Source organism: Hippocampus zosterae, chromosome 16 (genome assembly GCF_025434085.1).
Source record: "Hippocampus zosterae strain Florida chromosome 16, ASM2543408v3, whole genome shotgun sequence".
NCBI lineage: Eukaryota > Metazoa > Chordata > Actinopteri > Syngnathiformes > Syngnathidae > Hippocampus > Hippocampus zosterae.
Genome location: NC_067466.1, coordinates 7076479 through 7100040, shown reverse-complemented (window position 1 = coordinate 7100040; position 23562 = coordinate 7076479). Strand labels below are relative to the sequence as shown.

Genomic DNA, 23562 nt, shown 5'->3' with positions numbered 1-23562 from the left:
AAAATCCATAAACCCTGCAGAGTACAACGAGAGATTGTAGTTCAAATTTACTGAGACATGCAGGATGAAATCTTCAGTAAATGTCCACGGATCATTTTCCACAGTGCCAGGTGTAATCAATTCAACTTGACCAAATAATCTTAGTCTCTTTATTCATTGTTTCACTATTCATGCTGAGGTTGTCCAATCAAAGACAGTGGAAAGCTGAAAAATAGCATTTGTTTAACAAAGCCACCATTCTTGCTGCTGGAGGCTCTAAATTTCCCCAGTGTGGGACAAATAAAGGATATCTTATCTTATTCTCAGAATGGCGTTTCTTCAAATGGTTTTATTTCTAAAACGTGTTGATCCATGAGAAGTAGCGTGGCGAAACGTCCGAGGTGGAAGAGAAAGACTTGCAAGGGCATCACTCAGCTCTGTTGGCCACCTGGTGACATGTGACATGTTTACATTTCAGGATTGGTGGCTTTTTTTGGGTTGACCCAATATAATCCGTACCATTTGCCTGTATTTTTGATTTATCTTTTTTTTCTTCTGCAAACCACACTGAAACATGAAACCGGCCAGATTCTCCATCTGTAAATACAACTGCCAGTTGACCGTTCACCTTTGAAAGGCTTAACTCCTGTCAGTGGGTTTAGTGGAATCCCACTAAACTTTTTCGTGGACATGCGACTGATAGGGTGCGCAAACTCTAGCGTACACACACAAAATATAAAATTATACACACTCACACACACACACGCACGAAAAAAAAACACCTTTGTCTTCCTCTTCGCCCTTTTAATATACAAATGTCATTCTATTTGTTTGTTTTACGTGGCTGAATTTCCTGACAATTTTGACATAGTACTACGCGAATAAAGTAATAAAAATAAAATAGTGTGCAACATTATTGAATTGGATACAATTTATATGTTAGATTATTTGCTTGTTACATTACAACTTGAACTTTATGACTGTTAGCGTTTTTCAATAAATTTGGGCACAAAAAATAAGATTTGCACAATGATTGGAAATTTGAGGTTCCTCTATTTTGTTCAAACGAATTATACATGGATTTTTGTTTATAATTTGGTAGGTGCATAAGTAGCACAGCAAGTTCCTTTGAGGATCTTGTATGATGAGAGGGGAAGAATGGAAGAGCCTTTGGGGCAGTATTTTGAGGTAGAAATGAGCAAGAAGCTCCGATAGCAAATGACTGAGGCTTATAATGTCGCATGGGTCTTTAGAGGCATCAATTTGTTAAGATGTCTGCAGGGCAGAGTGTCAGTTGTCATGTCCAGCCGCCGTCACATAAAAGACAGACATTAGCAAAGTGGTTTTGGCTCAAGTTGCTAATCTATTTTTCAAAAGGACAGCTGCTCTCCTTCTAGTCACGCCTTTAAAACATGATCGCTTATTTGTCAATCATTTATACTGGCTGAACTATATCAAGTGAGGACGCTGTAATAGGATAAGCTTGGTTTATCCCCCTCAATGTCTGCATCCGTAATCTAAGATTCCATCGTATGTGTCCACTTGCCTCATCCTTTGTCTTTGGGTCACAGTAAACCGAAAAAGATCATTTCAAATCATTGCACTTTGGTCCATGCTTTTCTGATTAGGGTTGTTTTGGTCAAATGTCTATCATACTGTACACTCTGATCCCATGTGGCATAAGACACATCATGCCCATTTCCATGGCACATTTAAATTGAACAATTCAAACTATCAGATGCTGCAGAATACCTTTATATGCCTGACACAGTTCCATTATTCTGGCTCCTGAAGAACCATATATAATTTGTTTTCTGTTACAGAAACTGCTTTATTATGTAAAGCAGTTTTAAGTAATTGCGAAAGGTGCACTGGATGTTGTTGCGTGAGACACTTCCTGTTTTATGTTGTACGAAAAATCTCGCAAAGATGGACTGCAGTTACGGGTTCTAAGCCAAGCACAGCCTGGACGTTTGTATTACGTCAATGTATACAACATTATTAATGAGTGGGGTTTGTTCACCGTGAAGTTACATTTGAAAGATTTCGCAATTGTAAACGATCAGCGTTTACGATAGCGATTAACGCATTAACTCGCTAACATTAGCAATACTAGCGTAATCACACTTCGTCGTGTACACATTTTATGTGTGTGTTACAGTTTTACACTTTCTTGACTCGTCTCAGCGGTGAATGAATTGTAAGAAACAAGTACTTGAGCAAACTGAACTGTTAGGTGGAAACGGCTTAATGCAGTTACTCACAATTGGCTAGTGAGTTACCGTCTTCATCGCTGAATTGGTCCTGGCAGTCTAACATGCCTATACTGTACTACAAACCCTCACAGTGTCCCTCACAAATTAAGTCTGAACTCAAATGAAAGACTCACAACACAGAGGCGCCACCGTTCAAAATGATTATTACAAGTGCCACAGAAAATGACTTACCAGCAATAAGCCAACTCCTACAATGAATGCAAACTCACTTTTACAAAGGTAAAAACAAACAAGGAAAAATAACAATTTCTCAATATCAAAAACGCGCAGTACCGTCTTGTGAATTGGGTATGTATGATGCCTAAGAACAGACTCGAAGGTTTACTTCCAGACAATGCCCATCTCTTTGTAATTTAAACCTCTGTTTACTGCTTGTGAACTTTCTTTTTGGCATTGACACATTTTTGAAAAATTTTGAAAGGGAAAAAAACTAAAAACATGGCTCAACCATTTTGATATCAGCACAAAATACATTTGGGGATAATTTCTCAGCCAAGTCCTCAGAAGTCACCAATCAACGTATCCTTGCTTTAAGCTAGCAGACAAGAGCAATGTCAGTGTGTTCCTGGTTCATGCATACTTTCAATTGGAATAGGACGTGTGCCGTGACTGATGATGTTTCACAAGACCGGGAGAACATAAAAACCACCAAGAACACAATTTGTGAAATGGCTTATGTTCAACCAAACACAAAACTTGCCAAAAAGGCTTGGGACTCACTAGACAAGAAACATAATATGACAGGACTAAGGATACGTGACTTTTAAAGTACCAACACTGGAAGAAAGCAGGGAACTAAAGTCAAATGAATTGACGAGATAACAAGGCACACCTAGCCAAGACACAGTTGGCTCGAGGGAACTGACTGGGAGGCACAAGAAATGTCTAACAACAACAGGTGCAGACAACATAATATTTAGACAGGGCATGAAGAAGGGACACAGAAAAACAAGACTTAACATGAAATAAAGCTAAAATCCAAACAGTCAACAAAAATACAGATCATGACAGAAAGCCTCTTCAGTCAACTTCAGCTTTTGCCTCCCCAAAGTCCCAAATAGGTTTCATTCTCCTTTGTGATGCTCCACCAAACTGTGCCAGTTAAAAATGCAATGCTGCTGAAATATTGAGAAACACCACAGAGCCATCTGGGAATTGATCCTATTTGTTTCCAGGGATAAAGAACGCCAACAAATGAACCCTTGTGGGAGAGAAACCGCAGCACGATGTTCTTGTACTTTCCTGCTTCGTCTGGCCCTGGAGTCTTCATTATGGACAGAATAGACACGATCTTTGATTTAGTGTGTTGGTACATTCTCAGAACAAGCTGTGGTCCTCACGGGGGTTGAAGGTGCAATCAGGAGGCTCGGAAAATTTGGGATTTCCCCATGTTTAAAGTTGTTGGCCAGCGAGTCGTTTAACCAGATAATGCATTTTTAAGTCGAGTACCATACTTGGAGACTTGACATACAGTAGTTGCAAAAGAGACTTAATTGTCGATGCCGATGAAAAGCACGTGGGGTTGTGCTTTGTGTACGGATGGCCAAAGAACAACTGTAGATGCATTCTTGCATTTTGAAGTGGGAGAGACAATGTCAAAACCACTTCAACCTGTCACAATGTGTCTTTTGTGTGTTAGAACAGAATAAGTGTGCTGGAATTCTTGTTCCTTGAGAATGTCAGACATTCTATGAGGACCCCTGGGAACTGTTTCAACTTGTGAATATATAGTGTCTCTTTTGAGGCGAATCGGAATCTTAGCTGCGCAAAATTACAATGAGGCATGTGCCTGGGGCAGTTAATACCGTGTATTTTGATGCGAATGGGAAGCAGTTATAGCCGTTGTTTTCGTACATCCTGTTCCAAGTGAAGAACGTGACAGCACGGAGGGAGTATTGTGTCAGGGAGGAGGCCTGTTGTGACAGGCGGCACCCTCAGCTCAGAACTGGGTTATTGCACCTCTTTGTCATCTAAAGACTTTTAACAGGTTGGGCCAAGTGGGAGGAGCCCCCACTAGTCCTGCCACTAGCACTCCCTGAGGCCCAGAGCGAGCTAATTACTGCTTGTGTATGCACTGTCATCTCCCGTGAGCCTCTGGAGCAACAAATCCAGGTGCTGATATCTGGCAATGCCATGCCTTAGTGGAAATCCCTCCAGAAAAACCCCCTGTATTAGCTATTGTTCTCCTCTAGCATAATGTCGTGAGTGACACTACCTGACACCTGTCAATGTCCCTTAATGTGTTTAAGAATAATGATTCAGTCCCAATTGTACTCCAGATCAGGATTTAGCTAGCTAAAGTCAACACAAAATTAGCTTTGCAATAATATATTCTATGCACCTCCGCTTGTCTAAATTCATTCTGATTAATATTGTGTTTGTGGAATATGAGTGCATGTTTTATCCATCTCAGGGGGTGTCCATTTTAACACTTTCTGCCAACTGAAAATGGGATCACAGTGACTCAGGTAACAACCAATGACAGGGCACCTGTTTTCTGTACCTGAGCCATCAGTTGACAGCAGGTGACAAAATGGCCTCCCCCTGAGATAGACAAAAAATGGCTGGGTTTGACTGATTAACTCATATTCCTCAATCAATATTAATTGGAATGCCGTGTTTGCATTAGTGAGGCTGCATAGAACACATTGTAAAGAAAAATTTGAGGTTGACTTCGCCTTTTAAACAAATAAAACCAAACCAAGACAAGTACCATGCTCTGATATATTTTTTTCTCCCCACTTATGTTTGTAGTTTGTCCTAAGTGGGCTTCATAGCTACAACACAACAAATCTAAGCGTACGCTTAGCCTTTGGCACAGTTTTGTGCACTCATGTAATCAAGCTAACAACGTGTTGGACCAGATGTGTCAAACTCATTTTTGTTACGTGCCACATCTAAGTTATGGTTTCTCTCACAGTGGTGTTATGGCTTTGAATGATCACCTTATGTTATAACATACAGACAGCTGATTCACTAGTTTTGAATTCAGAAAGCAGTAAATAATTGTTCAGCTATTTTTCAATGTATTTCAAAGGGGGATCGGGAACAAATAAACTTGCAAGAGAACAAGGGCAACGTGTGGCCAAGTTAAAAGTGAAGGTCAGGGCTTCATGAACCAATTGTTGACAGAGAAAGGAAAAAACAGCATCATTTTAGTAGGCTATATTTTGGAATATCAATTATGTTCTTTCTTAAAGGACTGCTATTGAATTGCTGTATTTTCTTCTTTTTTGCGCAGTTCCAGATTTTGGCATCAATGCGCTCTCCACCAATGGCAGCCAGGCGCCTCACGGCCCAGGCCTCCTCAAGGTGTCAGGCCTAGAGCGCAGTCAAGAGAGGAGTCAGGAGAGCTGCAGGGACTCCCAACCTCCTTCATCAAGCACCTCGAGTCTGCCTCCGCCTCCCCAATCCCTGTCATCGCCTCAGCCGCCATCCCAACCTTTCCTCGCAAAGTCGCCATCGTCTCGGAAGTCCCAGGCAATCAGCTCTACTCCGGCTTCAGCCTCCAGTCATCCAATCCCCCTTCCAGAGGCTCCGCCCAGGCCTCAGACTCCCGCAGCTGTGCCTCTCGCCCAGGGCCGAAAGCACTCGCCGACACACCCTGCACGGCGCCAGCATCACTTAGAACTGCTATCCCAACCCCGGTCTCTACATACACCCGGGGGTCACCCGCACCCACCGTCGGTTGCACCTCTGACCAACCACACTCAGCAGCAGCACCCCAGCCAGGCAGGGCCTCACCGGCCCCCGTCACGCTGCCATCCCCGACCACTTTCTGCTTATAACGTCCTCAACCTCAACGGCCACAGGTAAGACTAACCATCTCGACTCATCAACATACAGGATAGGTTTGTTGTAAGAGTATTCACATCTCTCAGATTCTCTGATTTGCAATTGAACCAAAAAAAATGCACATTCATTCACTTGAAAATCCTTGAAAATCACTTCAGCGTAAATTGCACATGATGCTCGATTATTATGTCACCATTAGAGAGAACTTTAAGACAAGAAGCTTATCATCCTGCCGAATAAAAGGACCACATTGAAGCTGAAGTGCCTGTGATTTTATCAGTTTCCACCAAGCATAATACTGTAGTTTGATTCGGTTCAGAAGCTTTTTTTTTAAACATTTCCAGCTTCCACTGCAAAAAGTTGTGGTTATAAAATAACATACCACTTTTTGGCCACTTACAATGTACTTAACATAGTGGGTGGCAGACATGATGATCCATCACTTGTAACAGAACAAGCAATGAAATTGGAAAAAGTCACGGAACAACAGTTGTTAAGGGGGCCATATGTCGTGAAGACAGACCATGAAATGTTGGATGTCCTCCATAGTTCTCCATTTAGTTTGTCTTGCGTTCTTTTTCCGTGCTGAATCCATTTACTGACATTGCTATCACCATCCAGAAAATACAACACAAGCCAATTGACAATTGATTGTTTGAAATCGTATTGTGGGAAGCTAAACTACTGTTTCGGCATATGTTTGAATCCTAGGGTTAGATTGCAACAATATCATACTTTCACGTCCATAGGGCGCATTTAAAACTATTAAATGTTTTCCAAAATGGACAAGGCACCAAATAACGCGGGTCGCCTTGTGTACTCACAGAGTTCCAAAATCTGTGAATGCTGTTGTGGGACTTTGATGTGGGGTCCACTTGACTGACTGATGTTTTGCCCGACACGCTTGTTATGTAAAGGAAAGGCGGACGACAGCATGGCATGTGGACGTTAAAGTGGGAAGGGTAGGCATGCCCCCTGTAGATCTATATAGTGTATAGTATGTGCATTGTGCAAAACAATATCCCGAAAATGGCACCGACGAAGAGACGCTTATGTAGCGCAGTTTAAACTGCAAGCTATCGGTTACGCAGATGATCATGGGAATCGAGCAGCCACTAGAGAATTCAAGATCAACTAATCCATAGTCCTGGTGATTTCGTTTTATGAAACCGCGCCATCTATCCATCCAGGTCAGGACAACCGTGGCGCAACAACATCCAGCGGATTACAAGGAAAAGCAGGCCATCTTCCGGTCCTCCTGCAGTAAAAAGTGTCATGTTATGCATTGAATGAAATATAGACATTTTCTTGGAAATTGTAATCCTTTATTCTTCTAAGAAAGAAGCCCTCTTTGAAATGGCCAGATATCTATTGTATGTGACTGAAGACGGGAGTACCGGTACTTTCCACAATATTTCCCGTCAAGCATTCCAAAATGTTATTGAATTCAACAGCATACTGTAATCTGATTTTTTTTTTTAAATGTGACGTGTGATTAACTCATTCAATCCCAGCCATTTTCACTGGAGCAAACCCTCTCAATCCCAGCGTTTTACTGGATTATGACTGATCTTGCAAGGCCCACAGAATATTTGGTTCTAATGCTATATAAACATGGCGCCTACCAAAATAGTTTGGACTCTCTTCTTTCAGCAGAAAAAAAATAGTTTCTATATTTTTCCATTCTTCAGCAAACAGCATTACAAAATGGCTAAATTTCATGAAATTGGTGATTCCTGGGCAAAAAAAACGGAAAAAAGAGCTTTTTGTAAAAGCATGCATTTCAAGCACGTGAGGCACCACTGCCACCTACCGGTTGCTTTTTTTACACGATTTACAATGAAAACGGCTTATTCTCATTCACAGATTGCATCAGACCCTCCTCTCTATGACGCAAAAAAAAAAGATTTAGACGTACAAGTACGTCCTTGGTAGGCAGGGCCTAATTTTAAAAAGACGTACAAGTATGTCTTGTGGAATGAAAAAACACACCTGCCTCACATGGTCTGGTATATTTTGTATATTACTGAAGGTTGATAAAGGAATATTATTCATGTTTATTATTAATATTTATTTTCCTTTTGTGTTTTTGTTATAAGTACTATATATATATTCATTGTAGAATTGAGAACATGAAGGCAGTATCGTCACGTACTATTATTGTATCATAAAGATGTTTTCACTCTCCGTGTCATAGACGTCGTTGTGATCTTCTGACGCTCTTATTTGTATCTACCAATGAGGGCCACTCCATTAAAAGACTCAAGAAATGCTCCTTAAGAACCAATTTAGTCCCACCCAGGATTTCAATGCTTGGCTCTGCAACACCTCACCTTGTGCCAGCCCTGCGGGTCTGCCAATGCATTAACAGGGCCTCTTGGGTACCTGCTGGCAATCATGGCGGCCAGCACCTGCAAGCCAGCGCCAGTATTGCAAATGAGCTTTTAGGCTTAGTGCATGGGGCCTTGGAGACGGAGGCTGTGTGACTGCCTCTGGGGAACACCCACACACACACATTACACATTGTTTGCTTACCGAATAGAAAACTACCTCACGTCCTATTTCCAGTGTACATGTTCTCTATTGGAACAGATGCTCATTTGTTTAGACTTGCCGTTGGAAAAATGTATTTGCATGCATTCATGTCGTGAATGGAGGGTGTGAGGGAATGCATTTGTAAATCAAGGACATTACAGGTGTGAAGAGAGAGATGAACAAGTGTCAGGGTTTACGCTTTTACGACTTAACCCTCCTCCTTACACCACCTCTCTCGTTTTATTATTACAGCAACAGCAGGAGTAGCACCCCGGGGAGCAAGCCCCAAGGGCCCCCTGCTCCTTCGTCCCACCTTCACCACCACCCACCTCCTCCTGTGCCAGCCGCCACCGCGTCAACTTTCCCCTTGCCTCTGGTGGCTAACCACAGCACCCCCCACAGCTTCCCCCCTGCATTGCAGTCCTCACCGCACCCTCATCACCCCAATATGTTCGCTCCTCCAGCGGCTTTGCCTCCACCACCACCGCTGACCTCTAGCACCCTGCCAGTACCGGGACATCCTGCTGCTGGGAGTGCCTACTCGGGTATCAAAGTTATTATATTTTTTTCAGTTTAGACTTACAGTGATCCTTCGCTATTTCACGGTTCGTTTATTTATTATTAGTTTATTATTTTTTCAAGCATTATTATATTCATATATGTATTTTTTTTTACTGTATATGTTGCTCTATGTGACTTGCTGTTGTTTTGCTGACTTTTGCAGCTTCTCGCGGGCCGTTTGCGGACTTTAAAAAAAATTTAAACCAAATTTTTAAAAGTATGTTTATTGGTCGCTACTTCGCGGATTTTCGTTTATCGCGGGTGGTTTTGGTCCCCATTTACCCCGATAAACGAGGGATTACTGCATACGTACTGCGATTGGCTGGCAACCAATTCAGGGTGTGAGGATGAGCGGAATAGAAAATCTGTGTGTGTATGTGTGTGTGTGTGTGTGTGTGTGTGAACTCCTTAAGATTAAGACCTTTCGGTTTTTCACTTTGTGTGGGGGCGGAAAAAATGTGTTTGCTCGTAAATGGCACAAGCTGTATTTTGTTCAAAAGGAACGAATGTTGAAGATGAGAAATTTCCACCTCCTCTCCCAGTCCAATAAATCTGAAAGCATATGATTATTTTTTACTTTTTTGCCACTGGGGTAAAAAAGTAATTACAACAACAGATCTCTTTGAGGGACTTCAGGGGTATCAGATCTCAGCTCAGTATTTTCACAGTTGCAGCTGGCAGACATTCTTACTATTGGATTGTGATTTGGTTAACTTTTTTTTAATATGCTAAATATAGATTGCTTTCTTCGTCTTCAAGAAAGACATTTTTTCACGGTCGTGCTGTCCAATTAAAATAAAAACTCGCTATTTTGATCAGATAGTTCTTGATCCTCTTCTCCTTCTGAGAGTTTCTCCTTTGCCACGCAAAACCGAGTTACAGAATTTTCATCCAGAGTTTCTGTGTGAGGCTGGGAGGGACTACTCTATATATTCTACCACCCTACACCAGAAAAATGCAGCGTTTTGAATATCTTTTGAAAGATTCCTTCCTTCCCCCATGCTTTATCATATTTGAGTTAATATGTGCCAAAAGTTTATCCATAGCATACAGTTGGTTGGTTGATTGAAATCGATACATTAGGAGTCAGGTACTTTCCCTCAGGGTAAAGCTACAGCCCACGGACCTATTTTTTTTACTTTTGTTTGGTGCTGGGAAAATGAAGCTTCAAATTTGATACATTAACTATTTTTTTCGTCTCCTCTAGATGGCAACACTGGGCTGCAAGCACACCGACTTGCCATTTCTTAACCCCCTTTATTTCAACCAACAGTGCCATCTAGAGGAGTCAAAAAATACTGCAGCAGGTTCATGAAGCAAATCTAAACCTTCAATTTCCCATCACCACCTTTGTAGCTTTTCTTGAGCTAAAATGGTTGTCCTACATGTTCTATACAAAATCGAGGCATACATGATTGTGTGGACTTCTGTTCCATTCAGTTTAATTTTAAGCCGCTAACTCAAGCCATTAAAAACAAGGGTCAACAGGACAAGTGGGTACTACCCCACATGATAAGCTTTCTAAACCGGTTAAGACATACCGTATTTTCACGACCATTCGGCCCACCGTATGGTTGGGCACAGTCTCATTAATGGGTGCTATTTCTGTATTTTACACATAGACAAAACACACTGGCAAAAGCATAACCGATGGCTTGAAGTTTGAACTGAGCTTCGTTGGCGTGTCTCTTTGTAGAATTTATTTTCGGGGGTTCTTAGAAACCAAAACCAAAGTTGTTTTGCAACAATGCACATAGCCACACTCTATACAGGTGTTGGTAGCCGCTTGGGGCGTCCCTTTAGCGTCCACTTACACGCCCACATTTCACTCATTGGCGGACTTCTCCCCCGCAAGCCTGTCCTCTCTCACGTCTGCCTTCTCTCTCTCTCTCTCTCTCTCTCTCTCTCTCTCTCTCTCTCTCTCTCTCTCCGTATATGTATATGTATATACACGCCCACCCTTCACTGATTGGCCGACTTCTTTGCCGCATGCCTGTCCACAGTCACTTCCGCCTTTTCTCTATATAGACAGCGTGTCGACCGGCTGTCAGTCCGGTTTTGGAACTCAGCGCATACACAAGACGCTCCGCATCATAAGGCGTCCTGTCCATTTGGGATAAAATTTAAGACTTTTAATGGCGCCTTATAGTCGTGAAAATACGGTAGTTTGTGTGAGTGATGTGAAATGTTGTTTAATCCTTTTCACAATTGTTACAGTTCATAAAAACATGCATAGAGGAAACTAGCTTTGTCACAATGCTTTTGTCATGCAATGTTAGGTTCACTGTTCCTTCCCGGTTGTCTCCTGCAGAGCAAGACCTTCTGCGTCAGGAGCTCAACACACGTTTCTTGGCCTCGCAGAGCGCCGACCGCGGCGCCTCACTGGGCCCCCCGCCCTACCTGCGCACCGAGTTCCACCAGCACCAGCATCAGCACCAGCATCAGCACCAACACACCCACCAGCACACGCACCAGCACACCTTCACGCCATTCCCCCACGCCATTATGCCCACCCCAGCACCGTCCATGGTGCGTACCCCTGCCAGAAATGTGAGGATAAGTAGAACACAACCGTGTTGGGTTTGGAGGGCTGAATGGGGAAATGAGTTTTTCTGTCTTCTCGGAATGCGGTTCACACATGTCAAAGAGTGGGTGGGCGGGCGGGCATGGCGCTGAAAGTGTTTTCCCGCTGGGGCCACGATTGGGAAGATTTTGTCTAAACTGGCATGTGTTTAAGCGGTACGTTGGACATACTTGTGGCTTTGTGGCATCTCTCACTGATGACCATGTGTATCTCTCTCGATGCCGCAACGGTGCTTTAATTCACCCGGAAAGCTATTCCTGTGTTGTTTCTGGCCCATTCTTTCCATCTTTGAATGCTGTTATTTTCAAATTTGCCATCAATTGCTCAAGGCACTTCCACGGCCAAGTTTAAGAACATAATACACTTAATTCATCCTGAATGTAATGACAGCACATGGCGCCGTTAGGGTGTTTTCATTACTGACATAAGCCTTACATTAAGATCCTCACTGTTGGTGAGACCACAGGCAATGAGTGGCTAGACTTAAAGCTTTAAAACAGACATGCATGGACACTCATTACTGCCTGGCCTAAAGAGGTTCGCTTGGCTCTGATGAGCACCAAAGTTTGGCCTCTGACAGCTAATGAGGCCATAAAAAGCCTCTTAATAGCTGCGGTGTTTAGTCTTGACTGGGGAAATATTCACCCCGAGCGTGCCCTCCACCACTAAAAAGAGACCAAAGGCGATACTGTTTTACAAGATCTACACATAATCACCAAAGGGAGAGATTGGGGGGAGAAAAAAAAAGTCTTGTCGGGAAGTAGTCAATTCATTAGCGTGTTCACAGTTTTACAACAGTTTAATCTGTTTAGTACTGACATACCCCAAATTGGCCAATCTGTGCTTGTCAGAGTCTTTAAATGTCATACTTAGCTTTGTTTCCTTTCTCTTACAGTTTGACAAGTACCCAACGAAAGTTGACCCCTTCTACAGACACAGTGTGAGTTTTCCCTTTCTTGCTTGCCTGTTACGCAGTTCAGGGCCATGAGGTTACTTGGTGCATTTGTGTTATATTTCATGCAATCATCATCCTCCTCTGCTTGCTAATGGATAATGTAATCATTTCACCCATCAGCAAATGTGACTGTGAAAAACCGTTGCATCCGTGAGTGCAAAATATGTTTTGAACTGTTGAGAGATAAAAAGGACATCCAGGATCAATCATTCGGTAAACTTGCAGGGAATAAAGACAAAATACAGTACGTCACCGTTATAATGACAGTTTGTCACCATTATTTTAGAACCGACACATCAGTGATGAACTGACGGAATATCCACCTCTGGTGTTTTGATAGAATTCTCATTCGGTTGTGCACTTGTAGTTTGACTATGTATTGATTATTACTGTGCTTTATATGGCTTGTACACAACAAATGTTAAAAATAAGAAAGCCACAACAACTCATTTTTTATTTATTGTACCACGGAAGTACCACTTCGAATGAATCAAGCTTGATTTTGAAAAAATAAATATTGCACCTTGCTCAATTAAAACGGGCTTAGCTTCTAAATTCAAAACAGCTTCACTTTTTATGTGATTGACAAGAACTTTTTATCATGAGCAGATGATCACATGCTTCTCTGGAAGACAGTTTGTGAAAGGCTCAAGCACTTGTTTACTTGGTTTACATTAGCCTTGCAGACGTTGCATCATTCGGAAAACCGGGTTTGTTTTTCATATCAAAGCGGCCGGAGTTAGCGAAATCTAATGAGGGTGCAGGGTTCTACTTGGTGTTTTCGTCGAAAAATAATCATAATAATTAAAAAAAAAAAGGACTGTTTGATTTTTGAGGCAGATGTTTGCACATTCTCTTGCATCTTGCTTAAATGACGCCTCCACGTCGTCTTTTCATCTGCAGCTCTTTCACTCGTACCCACCGGCAATGTCGGGCCTCCCACCCGTCATTCCTCCAACTGGGCCCTTCAGCTCACTGCAGGGTGCCTTTCAGCCCAAGGTAACACCCTCCTCCTTCTCACAATATAAGAATCTTTTTCCTGATTTTTCTTTTACATTTTTTTTTAATCTTCTCTTTTCTAGACCTCCAATCCTCTCGATGTGTCCTCGAGACCTGGCGCTGTCCCACATACCTTCTTACAAAAGGACCCAAGGGTGAGGAAATTTCAGGATTGATTTTATTTTACTTGTTTAATTGAATTAGTCAGACATGCCCAATGAATGAAAGATAATACCTGTGATTTAAGAAGTGAATGTACAGTAGTTTTGGGCAGAATGATCCAAATCATGGCTCCAGCCTTCCTTGTATTCAATCTCAGGTTATGCAGGGGGTACCTAATGTGACCAGTAATCGCCTCTTGCATAAGGTTGCTTACTTTACGAATGTATGTAGTACGTGTGTATTTGTTAAAAATCACTGACGACACTGACTTCCAGCTGCCATTCTGTGTTAAGTCATTGATCCAAAGTAAAATATCTTCACCTGTTTTCCTCCTCCCCCTCTCCACCCTTCCTCGTCTGTGTAGCTAGCAGATCCATTTCGGCCCATACTCAGGGTGAGTAATCAGTGCTTTATCCTGGTTTTGCACATTCTGTACACCTACACCTCTAGTCCTCCGCCCCTCAGAAAAAGCTCTGATGCCTTCAAGGGTTTTGTAAGAGAGTGGATTGCGTCATCCAGTCAGGAGATCCACTAACGCTAACTTCTGAATTAGGAAGAACTACCACCCCACAAATCGAAGCTCGGGTTCTGAACATAACGCATAACAAACATATTGGCTCCCAATTATCTGTAGAATCGATTTTGAAAGTCTTCTACTATAAATCTTCTACGATAAATCTTTAAATCACTGAAAGGTATGGGTTATGAATACATTGAAGAAACACTGAGAAAATACAACACCCAGTACTCTAAGATCTGCAGACGTGGGTCACTTAGTGGAGCTGAGAGTTCAAAGTAAACATCGTGAAGCTGCAATTAGCTGCAACGCTGCAAAAAGAAGTGAAGTCAGACCCAAGTTTAAATGCTGTGCTTTTATCTCCCATACCTTTGATAATGGTCTTCTAAACATTTTAAATCCGTTTTTCCTTTTTGATATTTTCGAAACCTACTCATCTATCTTTACTTCACTTTTAAAGGTGTTGAAAGTTTTCTCTTAATGTGTTTGTCAATATACGCCGTCCTTGTAAATTTATGTTGTCATCTGTTGTATGTGTTGTCTTTGCTTGTTTGTAACGCATTGAGTTGCCTTGTATGTGTATACAGTATGTGCTATAAAATTAAAGCCTTACTTGGTAAAAAAAAAAAAAAGACTGTCCTTTATAGAGACATTATACGTGACTTATGCTGCCTTAAGGTTACAGTGGTTTACTGGAGTCTAGCTTTCCAAACTATTCATGACATAACACACATTCTGCAACTGTAATACTTTATTGTTACTTTATTGTGTGTTATTGTAACACGTGAATTTTTGGATGATCGTCGTATATTTCTGTCTTATGCCTCTAGAAGCCCGGAAAGTGGTGTGCCATGCATGTCCATACTGCCTGGCAGATATACCACCATCAACAAAAAGTCAAGGTGAGGATTCTATGGACTTATCTTTCGGAAAGAGGCTGAGTCCAGTCTAAACATACTGTATTGGTCCAGTCTTGTATATGCTTATCTTTATAAAGAGACTAATTGCATCTAAAAACCACTATCGGTCCAACCCTACACATCCATATTTAATGGATGGGAAGATGGATCCCACTACCGGTTCAAATGTTTTTGTCATCCATTTTAAATGAGAGGAAAAAGAAGGAAATTATGTACCGGTACTCTTGCCTCAACTGAATGCCATCTGTTTGAACGGTGTATAATTGAGTTAAATATTTTAGTAACCTAATTACACTGACATATAGACCAATTCAGGCTATCCTGATCTGATGCGTAGTCCTTTCTGGGAAAGCAGTTACTACAGTGGACCGCTTTATCATGTTATCAGTTTACAGGGTGCATGAAAGGGTTAAATGAAAACATGAACGCAAAACACGCATTTTTTTTTCTGCATTACAGTATAGTGGCTGATTACTTTTTATTGGAAACAAAATATACTGTACAAACCTTCTTTACCTGAGTTTATGGCGATTGTTATGAGAAATGGTTACTGATAAAAACACATTTCTGAAATCAGTAAAGTGTCATTGGCATTCCAGGCGAAGGGTCCAATTCTACTCTAATATCTATATCCATATTTTGTGTACATTTTAATTGACAATACATTTCCAATTTTTGGCCGTGGGGGGCGGGTAATTTTGATTGACGAAGCAAGTGTCACCACTTCAGTGACATTCAATTTTCTCAAAAGCTGACACCGTGCCTTATAATCCGATGTGCCTTATATATGGATCAATATTCAGATTTATTTTGGGACGTAATATTTTAAATGTTCTATAAAGCGCTTTGTCACAGCGATTGTGAAAAGCTCTATATCAATAAAGCTACAGTATGTTGAGAGGGAAGAAATTTCATCTGTGCTGAATGTTACACATACAGCACATTTGACAATAAAGTTGCATCCAATCCAAGCCAATCCAATTCCCTTTAGCGTAGCCCCATCTAGTGGATCCATAGCGGAACCGCAACCACTATTGTAGCTTCTATCTACGCGCCTTATGCGGTAGGTATATGAAAACCGTTTTGAAATTGGCCATTAATTGACGGTGCGCCTTGTATTCCGAAGCGCCTTATAGTGCGGAAAATACGGTACATTTGGGAGAGGCGTGAGTGCAATCCAAAGATATCCAACTCCTTTTCCACTGCTATGACACGTCTGGATTGTGCCAAAAATTAAAATTGTGTCCAATGAATAACGCGGCATAAAGCCAGCCTTCAGATTTTTAGGGGATACAGCTCTTTGAATGCAGTTCAGGTGTCTATCGAGTATATATACAGTATAAAGTACAGTGATTCCAGTGACATTAAGCATTTTACATGTGTTTCTCTGTCTTGTTTTTGGTGTCTTCCAGCAGCAGATGCAGGTCGATCCTCACAAGTTAGACTTTGGCCTCAAGCCCGAGTTCCTGAGTCGACCACCGGGCCCTAGCCTCTTTGGTGCCATTCATCACCCCAGTGACCTGGCACGGCCTGCCACGCTCTTCTCAGCTGCAGGTGAGAATGTGGCACAGCACTGGTGACATATTAGATAGCGTCACAGACTTTATAAAAACGAAAAATAATCATGTTAAAAATATGATGTGCACTTAGAATAACGTGCTTCAAGATTATGGCGATGGCCCTTTAACTCATTCACTCTGAAAAGACATTTAAAAACGTCTTTGGGAGTGAATGAGTTTTAAGAAGAAAAAAAAAACATTTGGTTCAGAACTAACACTTGATGTGTTGTGGAGCCGCTCCCTAATTAGAATTCAAATCAAAGATTAAATGTTGTTACACAGCATTGCCTGGCTGGACTGGTATGTTAAAAATGGATTCTGCTCCATTCATTTTACGCTCAGTGCACATTTTTGACCCTACATACCATTAATCAATATCTAAAATAAATTATTTGTTAGCTTGAGTAATGACAGCTAATGCTGCGTGGTGTTTATACGCATGATAATGAGTTGATATAAAAGCAGCACTGCGGAGTGAGGTAAAGCTGAAGACATCTGCTTTACATAAACACACAGCATGAGTGATTTGAAACTTAATTTTCAAAAGATGCCCAAGAATTTCAAACATTTCCACTGTCTGTGTCTCCAGTCGACAAAGGATGCGGTGGGCATGCTGTCTCCAAACAGCATCATTTAGCATTCATTAAATGCAGTTTAAGATTGTCTTGGTGCTTTTCAAAGTATGCTACAGTGAACAAAAGTTATTAGTGTGCACTGTGCATGCTGCCGCCTTTCATTTTCTACAGTCACATACTCTAATATTGAGTTTTTTATTCCCTGTTTTTCTGTTCTTAATAGACTCCCTCTTCTTTCACCTTTACAAGTGAAACACTAAAAATTTAATCGATTTATCTTCAGTGAAGTTAAAGTTCGTGTAGTTTTAAAAAGATTCTCCAGCTGCTCACCTCCCCTTAAGCAGAGACAAGTTGCCACTTATTAAGACACTGAACCAGGCGGCACGATGTGCGACTGGTTAGCATGTCCACCTCACCGCGCAAAGGTGCAGGGTTCGATTCTGGCTGCGGCCTTCCTATAGTTTGCATGTTCTACCCATGCCTGTGTGGGTTTTCTCCGAGTACTGCGGTTTCCTCCCACATTCCAAAAACATGCATGGCAGGCTAATGGAACACTCCAAATTGTCCCTTGGTGTGATTGTGACGTGCGAATGGTTGTTTGTCTGTTTGTGCCCTGCGATTGGCTGGCAACAAGTTCAGGTGAACCCCGCCAACTGCTCTAAGAAAGCTGGGATAGGCTCCAGGACACCCGCGACCCTCGTGAATAGAAGCGGATTAGAAAATGGGTGCATGGATGGATACATTTGTGTTCAGAGGAACTTAACAATGGCATCCTCAACACTGGACAAAAAGATGCCCTGTCAAAACATGGGAAGTTGCAATTTGTGGTATTCGGTGCATGCATATGGCACCAGGAGTTCATCCACTGAAACAGATCATATGTGTTCCGCTACCACTTCAACTTTGGTGCATGCATTCTTGATAAGTCAGCCGAACTGATCCGAACTGTACAAGAGTTTGTTTACAAACAATCCGAGGTTCATGCATTATTTAAATCAAGGTAAATCTTGGGCGGGGGGAAAAAGCTCAACTTTTTTAATTTCCTTCTCAGGTCCAACACACCCATCAGCAGGTCCCTTCAGCCATCCACCCCACCACCCCGGAAACTTCCTCACCCCAGCAGCTCACTTAGGTAGGAGCCCCTTCTCTCTGAACATGAAATAACAGAATTTGCTCATTGCATCACAGTCAAGCGAATGTTCCATCTCTTTTCAGAACCTTTCAGTCGGCCGCCTTCCTTCGGCGGGCTGGGAGCTCTCAGTTCATCAGCGTTCGGAGGACTGGGAAATCCAGCACTAAGTGAGTTTTAGCCTCATGAACACAACTTGCCTCAAAGTGTATTTTAAAAGAAACGTGGCTGCGCAACGTTTGAGATACGCATTTAACTTGCGTCCTGCTGTGCTTTTCCGTGTGTTGAATCCCTGACAGCGGCCAACTCGATGTTCGGCCATAAAGATGGCCCCAACTCGCAGCAGCACTTTGGTGGCGGTGCCAACAGCAACCACCAGGAGCCCTGGAACCGCCTTCACCGCACACCACCCTCCTTCCCAACACCCCCGCCTTGGCTGAAACCCGGAGACTCGGAGAGGAGCGCCTCGGTCAGCTCACACGAGAGAGACAGGGATTCTGAAAAACGGGACTCAATTAGCAGTAAAGATGACAAAGACAGGTGGGTTTCCTGTAAAGTAAAGCAGTGCGTACACACCAAGGTTAATATAGTTAACAAAAAACAACAAAATAACTACAACTAAAATTGAAAAAAAACATATTTTTGAATCAAAAAAAAAATCAAATCAAAGAGTGCTTTAAAAAAAAGATAACTGTATATTTAGAAAACAAACTATAACCAGCTATAATTAAAGCTAAAATGAAAAGGTTTTATTTCCCGATTTAATTTTAAACATGAGCTTTCGAGATCTATTTTTAATGAATTTATTTCAGTATTGCTATGCGGCCATACTGAAGGGGGACAGTCAAGTCATTGTTTGGGAATTGTGGTTTATGTTACTTTATTACATTATTATTTTAATTTTTTTTCTTGCACCTGATAAGTAAATACTTTGATTGTAGCCGCATAATCTGTATGTTTTTAGCACACAAACGGCAATCAAAATACAGCGCTCACATTTGTAAGTCCGCATGTTCGTAATAGCTTGGGGATGATTGGGGAGGTAAAAAAAAAAGTACTGTATACCTGGTTGTTAACAAAATATCTTACTATACATGGAAAAACAACAAATCAATAAGCCTTACCACACATGGTCATTAAAAAAAACTTACTATATACCTGGTCATTAAAAAAGGCCTTACTATATATTGTCATAAAATGTTTAAAAAGACATATACAGTATACAATGACATATACAGTACATGGTCATTTAAAAAAACCTGAGTATGTACCTGATCCTTCCAAAATGCCTAACTGTAAATGGCCGTTAAAAAAAAAAAGCCTGACTATAATAGGCAATTAAAAAAACAACTTACTATATACCTGGCCATTCACAAAGTGCCTTACTATACATGGCCATTAAATAACATTAAAAAAATGCCTTACTAGATATATAGTCATTTTTATATATATATAATGAATATATATATATATAATGAATATATATATATATATATAGATAGATAGATAGATGGATAGATAGATAGATAGATAGATAGATAGATAGATAGATAGATAGATAGATAGATAGATAGATAGATAGATAGATAGATAGATAGATAGATAGATAGATAGATAGATAGATAGATATATACATTAAAAGCAAACACCTTTCTATACATGGTCATTAAAAATAAATGAATAAATAAGTCTTATGATATGCTTTGGTCATAAAAAAAAAACTGACTATATACCTGGTTTTGTAAAAAAATGCCTTACTATCATGGTCATAAAAAAATAAAAATAAAAATGAACAAAGCCTTACTATACATTGTTGTTTAAAAAAAAAAAAAGCCTTACTGCACACCTGGTCATTAAAAACTGCCTTACTATACATGGTAATAAAAAAAAGCCTTGCTATACATGGCCGTTGGGGGGGGAAACAAATAAATAAATAAGCAAACCTTACTATATACCTGGTCATTCAAAAAAACATTTTCCAATACATGGTTGAAAAATAATGATCCGTCTTTGTGTGTTCCCAGGGAATCTGTGGAGAAACGTCACCCGAGCCACCCTTCCCCAGTCCCAGTGAACCCCATCGGTCTTCTTGGTCACAGTCGTCCTCCTGAGCACCATAGGAACCACCTGCCTCCGTCCTCTGGAGACCCGCAGAGAGACAAGGAGAACAAGGCCAAGGACAGAGAAAGGGAACTCCCAGACTCTTGGAAAGACGGCAGCACAGATGACCACAAACTCAAAGACAACCAGCACAGCGATAAAGACGCGCCCGCCATCCATGATGGGAGAGTATCAGAGGACAAAGTGCCCAACAGAGGCACAGCCTCGCCCTACATCAGACAGACGAGTCTCGAACGTCCCAACGGCGGCCTGAGCAGGGAGCTGGTGGAGAAGAAGGGAGAGCTGCCGTTTGAGCACAAGAAGAACAGTGAGGTCAAAGTGAAAGAGGAACGTAAGGAGGACCAAGATGGAGCGGCAGAGAAAACGAGCGAGCACTCGTTGGCGTCCTCCACGCCGAACCTGCACCCCCCGTCCTCGATGCCGATGCCCATGGGCATGGCAGGTGTTCATCCAATCAACAACATGAGCGGTCTTGAGAGAACTCGAGTGGTGGCGCCCTTCATGGGTATCAGCCCCATCCCTGGGGCCGAACGCTTCCCCTACCCCGCCTTCCATTGGGATCCGATCAGGGACCCTTATAGGGGATTGGACATTCACCGGCGGGACCCTCTGGCGAGGGATCTGTTGCTCAGGAACGATCCCCTCCACCGGCTGACAGCCCCGCGCCTTTACGAGGCCGAGCGTTCCTACAGGGAGCGCGAGCCTCACGACTTTAATCGTGAGCACTTGCATTCTCTCGCCTTGGAGCAGAGGAGGGAGCACGAGCGCGCTCAGTTGGAGGAACGCGAGCGGCTCCTTAGAGAGGACTACGAGCACGGCCGCATTCACCCCGCCATGCACCACCCGGTCCTTGACGGACATCTACCCCACCACGCCCAAGGCCTCATGGCCCCGGGACTTCCAGGCATGCACTATTCCAGGGTCAGCCCTTCAGCCGCCGCTGCCGCAGCCGCGGCTGCCGCCGCTGCCCACCAGAACAGTATTCTGAATAAAACTCCGCCCACCGCCTCTCTCAGCGCCCCGCCCCCGCTCATCCCCACGCTCGGTGCCAGGCCAGGCTCGCCGAGACGGACTGCTCCCCTGGCCACCGATATTCGAGACAGACCTCCTCACAAGGACATTGAGGCGCGGTGAGCTTGGACCTCGCTCACGGTAAAAACTCCCACCCAGCACTTAGCTTCGGGCAAAGCAAGACTGTAACATAGCTGTGAATAACTTATGTGGGCGGACACATGCCCACACAAGGAATTGATTTTGTCAAGACAATAATTACAGAAACAAACTTTTGATTTTTCAGATACCCCCCCCCCCCTCCCTCTCCCTCTCCAATGTTGCTCCAGCTTTGTGTGCGTGTGCGTGTGTGTGTCCAGTCTTTCTATTGTACAGCAAAGTGAAGTGAGATTTTGGAATGTACAGCTACTTTAGCACTGACCGGCCGCAAAAGTGTGTAGATAATATGTACAGTCACTGTGCTTGCTTTGTATGGATCATGGTACAAATATGCAAAAGGGTCATTTGAAAGCTTTACTTTGGACAAATGTACATAGAGAAGTATTTAGGCAGTGATTCAGAATGTGCTTTAGCTCTTTTTTTTTCTGGGATTGACACAACAGATTAGCATTGTACCAGAGACCCCATGTTCTACTATGCAACAAGTCTGGCCGCCCACCATCCATCACCACGGCTCTTTACCAATGAAGGACCAAAAAAAAAAAGCTGTATTCTCCCCACAATTTTACTATGCTTTTCAAATTGCTTGCTCAATGTAGACAGATCCAAGCTTTAAATGAGGCATTGCGAACTGATATTGTTTTGCCAATCATTTGGTACTTTGTAAGGACAATCCAAAAAGACAATATTGCATTTTAAAGAACTTTCTGTATGATAGAACCGGCAGCACAAATGTGAAGACCATCTCGAATTCACTCGACTGCCTTTGGTTGTGGGGAGAATACATCGTTGGAACAAAAGGCAGCAGTTCGCTCCACAGAAGGCATGTAAAGTACCTGTTTTTGGAATTAGATTCTGTTGGTGTATTCAAAGTGCTTTCTTTCATTGTGGTACCTACAAAATCAAAAGAAAAAACCCTAAAAAAGCAAACTATGGACATTTTGTTTCTACCAAGAAGAGATCTATTTTAGTAGTCCACCGAAGGTTTAGTTGTGCGCTTCGAATTCGGTGAACATTTCGTGCAGTGTTATTTTACTTCAACTTAAAAATGTTACACCGGAGCCATAGTGGTTAGTTGATGCGTATTGCAAAAAGATTGTTAAATGAGATTTTTTTTTCTGTTAACTTGTACAGGTGAAAAAAAAACTGAAAGTCTTTGTAGATCATGTATAAAATTGTTGAAAAAATTAAGTGACTGAATCTTCAGCATGCCCCTCATTTAAACATGTGTTATGTAAATTGTGCCATGTTATTAAAAAATGTGTACTGAATTTGTCTGGGGAATTTTCGTCACATTGCTGATTCTATTTCTTCAGAAAAAAATGCATTTCCCATATTTGATACTGTACTGAAGTGCTTCTGATTAACTAAAAAACTTTTTTTTAAAGAAAAATATTTACTGCTGGAAATAGAGGACGATGCCGATGTATTAGCAACTGTTGAAAGTTGTTCCTGAAAAAGTGTATTTTAGGCGAGTGGAGAGGAACGTCCACTTTTTAGTCAAACTTCAGATCCAATGTGCAAGTTCATTTCATCCTGGTCAATTTTTAACATCTCTTGGCATAGTGGTTGTACTGCGACCGCAATAGCAAATATTTTTAGAGTACCTGACCTCGTTAGAATGTTGGGTGGGTGAGCTGACTTTGGTAGGATTGCGGTATACAAACAACAACAGTTGTCCACACGGAAAGGCCTGAGTCAAGATTCAAACTCATAACTGATCAA

The 23562-nt window shown here is 42.0% G+C and overlaps 1 protein-coding gene across 13 annotated transcripts in view; it reads left to right on the top strand.

Annotated features, from left to right (window-relative positions):
- Nucleotides 1-23108, top strand: part of auts2a (activator of transcription and developmental regulator AUTS2 a) — a 299562-nt gene extending 276454 nt beyond the window's left edge. For 7 of the 13 annotated variants that reach the window (XM_052047726.1, XM_052047727.1, XM_052047729.1 and 4 more), the window contains 13 exons: nt 5497-6067; nt 8838-9130; nt 11458-11696; nt 12626-12670; nt 13589-13684; nt 13768-13839; nt 14211-14240; nt 15194-15265; nt 16696-16837; nt 18469-18549; nt 18633-18716; nt 18834-19086; nt 20571-23108. In XM_052047726.1, coding sequence (XP_051903686.1) covers nt 5497-6067; nt 8838-9130; nt 11458-11696; nt 12626-12670; nt 13589-13684; nt 13768-13839; nt 14211-14240; nt 15194-15265; nt 16696-16837; nt 18469-18549; nt 18633-18716; nt 18834-19086; nt 20571-21801 — 3209 coding nt within the window. In that variant the 3' untranslated portion in view covers nt 21802-23108. The remainder of the gene's footprint in view (nt 1-5496; nt 6068-8837; nt 9131-11457; nt 11697-12625; nt 12671-13588; nt 13685-13767; nt 13840-14210; nt 14241-15193; nt 15266-16695; nt 16838-18468; nt 18550-18632; nt 18717-18833; nt 19087-20570) is intronic. The other 6 variants (XM_052047731.1, XM_052047736.1, XM_052047733.1 and 3 more) reach the window with 5 other exon arrangements.
- The last annotated feature ends 454 nt before the right edge of the window (nt 23109-23562 follow it).